General features: G+C 37.7%; 1 protein-coding gene across 1 annotated transcript in view; it reads left to right on the top strand.

Moving 5' to 3' along the window:
• The window catches only part of LOC107300644 (putative tRNA pseudouridine synthase Pus10), a gene marked incomplete at its 5' end in the record, with an annotated part of 13,977 nt that extends 5,215 nt beyond the window's left edge, over positions 1 to 8,762 (top strand). The window contains 9 exons of the mRNA XM_015829954.1: positions 883 to 973; positions 1,872 to 1,992; positions 2,252 to 2,308; positions 3,610 to 3,686; positions 4,150 to 4,205; positions 4,987 to 5,104; positions 7,529 to 7,671; positions 8,044 to 8,143; positions 8,724 to 8,762. Of these exons, the coding sequence (XP_015685440.1) occupies positions 883 to 973; positions 1,872 to 1,992; positions 2,252 to 2,308; positions 3,610 to 3,686; positions 4,150 to 4,205; positions 4,987 to 5,104; positions 7,529 to 7,671; positions 8,044 to 8,143; positions 8,724 to 8,762 (802 nt within the window). The remainder of the gene's footprint in view (positions 1 to 882; positions 974 to 1,871; positions 1,993 to 2,251; positions 2,309 to 3,609; positions 3,687 to 4,149; positions 4,206 to 4,986; positions 5,105 to 7,528; positions 7,672 to 8,043; positions 8,144 to 8,723) is intronic.
• Positions 8,763 to 8,768: the final 6 nt, after the last annotated feature.

Raw genomic sequence — 8,768 nt, forward strand, 5'->3', positions numbered from 1 at the left:
AGGCTCCGGGGGGTTGCTCCCAGCGGGGATCCCGGGGCTTCCCCGCATGGCTCCCCAGCCACGTGCGCCTGGGACGGGGCCAGCCCAGGAAAGGGACTTCCTGGCCGCCCTTCTCCCAGGGGGCGGGGCACCCGGGCGCAGGGCCAATGAGGAGCCCTGCGAGGGGGCAAGTCCCATGAGAGAGAGAGAGAGAGAGAGAGACAGAAGTGCAAGTGCAAGTGCCTCTGTCTCTGTCTCTCTCTCTCTCTCTCATGGGACTTGCCGGAGGGCCGTGGGAGGGCCGCATTTACATAGAGCAGGGAGGGCTGTTCGAGGGCCGGATTAAACCGGAACGCGGGCCGCAAATGGCCCGCGGGCCGGACTTTGGACATGTCTGCTCTATGTAGAGTTTGGCAATCTTATTCATTTGAGGGGGTTGAATCAGTAGGGCAATGTAAAATTGGTCTCTGTGGTTGGGTAGACTGTTTAGTAATGGGAGAGTAAATGTATTGCAGATATCTTTGTAAAAATGATTAAGAGAGAAGGATGTGCTCGGTGGTGTTCTGAAAGGCTACAGAAATGCCGGGAAGGCGTGCGTAGTGTGCTTTGGTGATGTGCATCCATTATATGCTGCTGAAGAAGCGTACAGGCTGGCTTGTGTTCCTCTGGTTATGGTAGATGAGCTCAGATTTTCAGTACTGTATTACCAAAGTTATCAATTAATTTTTTGCCTGCTTCTGTTTCTTAGATATAATAGTGCACTATTTAAAATTACTCACATTATAAAAATGTTTTTGAAATATTTTAAAGAAAGTTTTGCACAATCTATTTATTTTGCACAATGTTTAACTTTTCCTTCGATTTTTATTTAGTGAATCGCTCTTTATATCTCCTCTAATACAGGAACTATCCATCTCCTCCACGTTCACCTAAAACTCCTTGCACAGCTATTGACATCCAATGCAACAATGGTGCCATTTTTGTGGCTGGTGAGAACAAATTTAGTAGAGATTAATAAGGATTACTCCTTTTTTAAAAGATTACTGAGCAATTGTGCCCTCTGCTTAATACGAAAAGGCTACTCATATGATTATATAAACAGTTTTGTTCTACGGGGAAGTATGATGGTACAGCACAAGTCAGACATTGAGAAAGTGTTAAAAATGATGTGTTTTTTTCAGTGATATTCATCTGCATTGAAGAAAATTGATATTAGAATATATTAAATTGACTTCAAATGAGGATTTGTTTTTCAAATCACAGCCTATTTTTGATTAAAATGGGTTATTAGGAAGTAGTATTTATATTTGGCAGTTTTTCTTGGGAAAGGACTATACTCAGTTGACAATATGTTCTGTTGAAGTCACTGGAAAAGCATCTTGGAAAATAATCTGGGTTCAGAATGATTAGATGAAATACAAATATTGTTTTTCATCAAAGTTGTTTTTCATCAAAGTATTGATACTTTCATCAAGCAGAAAAAAAACCCTTAACATGTGATGTGCTGTATATCACAATAGATCAGTGTTTCTCAACCTTGACAATTTTAAGGCATGTGGACTTCAACTCCCAGAATTCCACAGCCAGCATTGCTGGCTGTGGAATTCTGGGAGTTGAAGTCCACATGCCTTAAAATTGTCAAGGTTGAGAAACACTGCAATAGATCAACCAGCTGAAAGATCTGTTTTCGAAGTAAACTTACGCTAGGGCCTTTGCTGCGCAAGGCACGAGGAAAAAGCAGTTTAAGGAGCAATGCTTGAAGGATCTTCTAATACATACTTTATGATAGTGATTTCCTTTCTTGGTTTCTAGTAAAATGCTTTTATTTGTAATACGTTTGCTGAACTAAGAGTTAATAAATATCGTAGCACATTTTTTCTGTTCTCTGTTTCTNCAATAAATATTCAAGAACTCTACCTCAGACGCCCTGGATTATAGATGGAGAGAGGAAGATGGAATCATCTGTAGAAGAATTGATCTTGGAGCATCTCATGGCTGCCTTCAAAGCAGATAGTGAGTGTTTGCACACATACGTTTATTTACGTTACTTAAAATAAGCTGTGTACACACTGATGAAAAAAATGCAGACAAATTGTGCAAGCAAGTAACCCACCATCTGTTTAATGTAGAGCTAAACTGATTTGTCTAGGTCATGTTGAATTGCTTGGTTTGCATATGGATTTTTAGCTCATGTTCTATTTCTGACAACTGCATCCCTCTCATATTAGTGCCTCAGCAAATTTGGTTAATGTTTCTTTCTCCTGTTTTTAAGGTTTTAATTTTTCATCCTCTGGAAGGGAAGATGTGGATGTGAGAACATTAGGCAGTGGTAAGTTCAACACTTGAAAATACCCTAAATGGGAGATACCAATTGATGATCCCTTGACCAAAAAAAAAAGCCATTTCTGAGATCAAGGGAGTTGGAAGGGGCCACTTAGGCCATGGAGCCCACTTAGGCCATGGAGCCCACTGTTCAATGTAGAAGTGATTAACAAAATCAGTATTTTTCATTGAAACTGCAACTTGGAAGTTCTGTCCAGCAATTAGAAGTTAACATTTTGAAGGGTTTTGTTAATATTTATATTTCTGAATACAAAGAATCTGCTATATTTTCTTGCATTTCTTGTTCTATTCCTGTTGAAAAATGGAATTGACTGCAATCGTGTGGATAGCATTTCTAAAGAAATTTCATTATGAGAAAACTTACGACTTAAGAACATTTATGTATAAAAGATCTTCATTTAAACGTTATTTATGTAATTGAACAACAACAAAAGGTGATGTAATTGAACAACAACAAAAACTATGAAAATTTTACTGTGAAATAACTTACTCAGTTAACAAATAAATTAACAAAATTCGCCAAACATGTTTTGTGGTCCTGTAGCCACATAATTATTTTTGTCTTGTTTGTCCAGAGCACATTGTTCCAGAAGTCCTGGTCTTTGCCTAGGTGTTTATAAGCAAACTTTCGTCTTGCCCTGATATTTTTTTTTTCTGGACAGCAAAAACTTTCTCTTGGCACAGCTCCCATGTAGTTTTAATTTGTGCAATTTCTTTCTAATGGAAATCTCATGCACTTTGACATTGATTGTAGCAAGAGGTACCTGAAGCTCCTGTGATGAAATCCTAGGATTCTGCTGTAGGGTTGAATTTACGGGGCAGCCTGGCCTGGGCAAGTAGGCAGCTGTTTGAAATATTTTCCACTTGTAGATGATCTTCTGGACAGTGGAATTATTGATGTCCATTTGGTTAGTGATCCTTTGAAATCCCTTCCCAGCCATTAGGCATTTATAATTAAGTAAAGAGTAAATTAAACTAATGTCTGAGGTTTAAGTAAAACTAGTTCCTTCCGGGTTCTCTGTAATGATGTTCTAATCATTTGCAACTGATCTGGTGCAACTGATTTTAATTTTTGGTATTTGAGGTAAGTATGTACTAAGTTTTTCCCTTTGTGAACTTACATCTTGATATAATTTTATATAGTTTGTTTAAAATGGACTTTTTTCAATTGTCAATTTCCTTTTTCCCCCATGTCTAAATCTGAAAACTAGTTTATAATTTTATATTTGTTTTCTTCTCACCCTCCTTTCTTGATTGCCACCATCATGATTACACCATTGTTCATAGGAAGACCCTTTGCAGTTGAGCTAGTTAATCCTCGAAAAGTCCAGTTGGCTGCAGTAGAAATGAAGGCGCTTCAACAGGTATAATATTTGAAAGTTGACCTGTAACCATTGTCATGTAGATTGGCATGAAGGGAGGCAACCAGAGATTTCCTTGCAAAAGGTTGAATTTACCTATAAAGCTAAATTGCTTGGGGACTAATATGATCTTCTCCACTTGGAGGGTATTAAACAGTGGGCAGATGAAAAATCAGCCCTAAGATCCATGGAGAAGAGAAAACTATCATAGCAATTTTACACATCGTCAGCTTAATGTCGATGTATATATCCTGCCCTAGCATTTAAGTTATATATACACACTGCTGATTTCATAATTCATATGGCAAGAATTAATTGATGAAATTCAGGAATATACATGGTACTCCTTGTTTAGCTGTAAGGGTATAGTGCTTTAACTACCCATTTTTAAAAGAAATTGTTTTTACTATCAGATTTCAATTGAAAAATAATCACATATTTTTTATTTTTAAAAAACACTTTTTAGAGGATCAACAGTTCTTCAGACAAAGTCCAAGTTCGTGATTTACAGCTTGTCAACAGGTTAGTTGACCTTGTTAGATAAAACTTTTTAAAACAGGACTTTTTTTAAAAAAAAAAATCTCAACCTTAGTCTCTTTTTTTAGCATATTTCCATGGAAAATGGAATCACCTCATTTTTCCTGGCTCTGACATAATCTGGAAAATTTACTGAAATCAGCAGAAGAGGCTCCTTTAAAGGAGTCGATCGATCTGTGAAATGGGAGGGGCTTCTGTCCTGAGGTTTCCAGGCAGTGGAATGTGTTCTCTGAAGTAGTATATTGGATACACACTCCTCAGTGGGGAGTAGGGAAATTGTAGAAATACGTCTTTTTCCAAACTTTTAATGGCTAAACTGATTTCAGTTGTCCTGATTTTAGTTTTGATTCTGCTATTTTGACTAATTGAGTTTTGTTTTCTTCTTATTAATTGCCTTCCATGCTTATATGTGAATAATGATTATAAATTTAATAATAATAAGAAAAGAATAACAAACCTATAACACAAGATCATAAAAAGGTCTAAAATGTATTTGATCACAAGCATGAGTTGGGAGATCTGCTTCTCTTTTTCAGTTGATCAGCATATTTTATTGATTTATTGATCAAGTAACTTGTCTCAAAGGTCCTTATATTACAGATTGCAGATTTTTGGGAATCCTCTGCAACTGCAGATTTTCTACTTTTGACATCAGGGATATGCGGCAGGATGGAGGAGGAGATATTTTTCCCATCTAATATCTGATGAGACATCTTCTGCCCAGCAGAAGTTTGTGGCTGTTCTAATTTGTTTGTTTTTATTTCAGAGAGGCCATTGTACATATGAAAGAAGGGGAAGAAGAGAAGACCAAGTCCTACAGTGCCTTAATATGGACAGAGAAAGTGATCCAAAAGGAAGACATCACATTTCTAGACTCAATGAAGGTTGCATGTCTGGGGTGGTATTTATCATTTGTTTGCTCGCTTTTAAATCCTTTACAAGATTTTACAAGCCCCATGTTTAACTTTCATCAAACGCAAGATGAAAATAACTGTTCCTTTTTTTTAACGGTAGACCACAGAATTCATGCAATGGCTTTGAGTATAATATTTTCAGAAGCGTGACACTGACAGTATAGAAATTACTTTCTATAAGAAGTTTCTATGCAGATGGATAATGTATAAACGATACATTATGTTGGGTTATTTAATGAACAAGTTAGTCTAGGATGAGAGCTGTTATAATCAAGCTGTTATAACCAAGCCATCACTGAGCCGTAAAAGGCATTGGATATATTTGCTTGTTCTGTCCTTTGAAACAGCCATTTTCTGTAGAAATACTTCTGAAATAAATAAGAATAATATATATCCATCTTTCTATAAGTAACTGTCAGACATAGAACCATAATACAGGAAGGTTTTTTATTCTTGTCAACCATAACGATCTAGTCTATTCTTGTCAACCTAGTGGATGATCACTTGACTATGAGCCAGCAGTGTGCAGCAGCAGCCAAAAAAGCTAATACAATCCTGGGTTGTATAAACAGAGGCATAGAATCAAGATCACGCGAAGTATTAGTACCGCTTTACAAAACCCTAGTGAGACCACACCTGGAATACTGCAACCAATTTTGGTCACCATACTACAAAAAAAGATGTTGAGACCATGGAAAAAGTTCAGAGAAGAGCAACTAAAATGATCAAAGGCCTGGAGACTAAAACATATGAGGAACAGCTGCAGGTTTGGCTAGTCTAAAGAAAAGAAGAATCAGGGGCGACATGATAGCAGTATTCCAGTATTTGAGGGGCTGCCATAAAAAAGAGGGAATCAAACTATTCTCCAAAGCACCAAAGGGCAAGACAAGAAACAATGGTTGGAAACTGACCGAAGAGAGAAACAACCTGGAATTAAGGAGAAACTACCTACCAGTAACAGTGAGGACAATTAACCAGTGGAACAGCTTGCCTTCAGAAGTTGTAGGTGTTTCATCAAGGTTTTTAAGAAAAGACTGGACAGCTACCTGTCTAAAATGGTATAGGTTTTCCTGCTTGAGCAGGGGGCTGGACTAGAAGACCTCCAAGGTCCCTTCCAGCCCTATTCTATTCTATAATACAGGAAAGCTTATTCATTCTTGTCAACAGGAAGAAAAGGTCAATGGAACAATGTTTGAAGAATGTATTTATTTGCTTTTAGTGATTTGGTATTTCAGCTACTCTGTATCTCTTAAAAATGTTCATATGCCATATTATTTTCCCTCAACCTTCATGGCATTAGTATTGGCAGTTAGCATTAACGCACAATAAATAGTTCTTAAAAAGTAAGGATTGGAAGGGACATTGGGGAACATCTAATCAAACTTTTTGCCCAGTATATGAATCTACCATAGCAGTATTTCTAAACCTTGGCAACTTTAAGTTGTATAGACTTCAACTCCCAGAATTCCTTAGCCATCTTGCTGGTTGGGGAGTGTTGGAAATTGAAGTGCACACATCTTAAGGTTGTAAAGTTGAAAAAACACTGTATTACTGTATTACAACATCTCCAAAAGATGACCAAGAGGTTTCTATTCAAAAACTTCCAGCAAAGAGTCCATCATCTCTTGTGGCAATCTGTTCATTGTTGAACAGCACTTATTGCTAGATTTTTTCCCCCTGATGCCCAGCTGAAATCTGAGTTGTAATTTATATTCATTCTTTCTGTGCTGTCTTCTGAAATGTCTGTAAACAATTCTACCTCATCTCCTATATAACCCTTCTGATTACCAAGGACAGTTAATATATTTTCCTACAGTCCTCTCTTCTCTCTTCTCCAGTTCACATACTCAATGCCTCCAATCATTTTTTGCAAGTTTTTCCCCCCATGTGCTCCTTTGGACATATTCTAGTATCTATTAAAATGTGATGCCCAGATGTATGGTCTCAGTACAGAATATTACTATATTTCTGATATCATCTAGAGATTTAGTTGCTTTTTTGTAGCTAAATCACACTGTTGGCTTGTGTTCAGCTTCTGATTCACCAAGATACCCAGAATGTTTTCTCATGCACTTTTTCCACTGTTTCCTAGTATAGGAATGTACCCATTCATGTCAACCTAATGTAGAATTTTGCATTTCTCCCTGTTGAAAAATATACTGCCCATTTTACAGCTTATCAACATTTTCTTGAATCCTCAAACTATCCTTCAAAGGGTTTGCCATGTTCTCATCCTCATTATTGGTTTGTCAAGGTTACTTTGTTATTATTGTATGTGGCAACCTGAAGCTGCTCTCCACTGGGGAAGATGTCTGAATTGATATTTGAATTTTCTGTCTCATGGGTTTGTGATGCATGTAATGCTATTTTTTTTAATCTGAAATTCTTGAGCAGGATTTAAAGCTTGATCAAAAAACGCCATTACGTGTACTTCATCGGCGGCCACTAGCTGTCAGAGTTCGTGTCATCCACAGCATGCAGTCTGAGTACATAGATGAGCACCATTTCCGTCTTCACTTGAAGACACAAGCGGGGACGTATCCTTTCTGAAATGAAGTGCCTCATTGGGCAGGAATTCTGTACCGAGCTCTTCAATAAAATAATAGTATTAAATATTGAAGAATGAACATAAATCTTCAAGTATAATTTTCCTTGGGTCAGAAAATTGTGTGAAATACACATGACTCTTGTTCCTTTCTGTCTTTTTTCTCTATCCCCTCCCCTTCCCCCAGAAGATGGCATGCTCTCTTCTAACCCCACCCCCCCCCAATTTGCTATATCCTGTCATTTAGCCCTGGCTGTGTGTTTGAGAAAGAATGAGAAAGGGAGATGTGCATATTCTAAAGTCTTACTTTAAAATATATTCTAACAAGCTCATCTTTCTCGTTTCCTTAACGGCAAACTGTTAGTTATGTTAAAGAATTTGTACATGGAGATTTTGGTAGAACCAAGCCCAATATTGGTTTCCTGTTGGAGACAACTGCAGACATCTTTGAGCTGGATGTAGAGGTAAGTACTCCCTTTGTATGTCTCTGTAGACAGAAGGATGGAATTGCCACCATTGCTCTTTCTAGTAGGAAATTAAGGGACAAATCACAGAGGATTTGTTTCATATCTAGCAGAGTTTAATCTAATCTCTGAAATCTGTATCATTTCCTACAGCATCTCATCCCTCTTCAAAACTTTTCCTGTTAGACTGAGAGAGTGCAGATGTGGTTTTGCGTGTGGAGAATCACAGAGGCTCATTGGGCATACATTTGTAGTTTAAACTCCAGACTAGAGCATAACAATCAGATATCATCCCCAAGTTGGTTTTTAAACGGCTTTTCATCCAAGATTTTAAAGGCTAATTGGATGTTAACTTCAGGTATATTGTCACTTCAGCTTTCCCCAGTCTGGGAACATACAGATGTATTAACTACACTCGCCGTGGTGTTTGTGGTGGTTCCATTTTGTGGTGGTCCCATTGTCCCATACTTGGAAAACCAAGTTTCATCATTTGTAGTGAATCCATTATCTGAGGTTAGATATTCTGCAAACAAATGAGTTAGCTCTGGTTTAATTATTTTTCTTTATTTTTTTCCTGCAGTCTGTGGATGTTGACTGGCCACCAGCTCTAGACGATTAAGAAGCA

The sequence above is a fragment of the Protobothrops mucrosquamatus genome, unplaced genomic scaffold (genome assembly GCF_001527695.2).
Source record: "Protobothrops mucrosquamatus isolate PMUCROS unplaced genomic scaffold, P.Mucros_1.0 scaffold7781, whole genome shotgun sequence".
NCBI lineage: Eukaryota > Metazoa > Chordata > Lepidosauria > Squamata > Viperidae > Protobothrops > Protobothrops mucrosquamatus.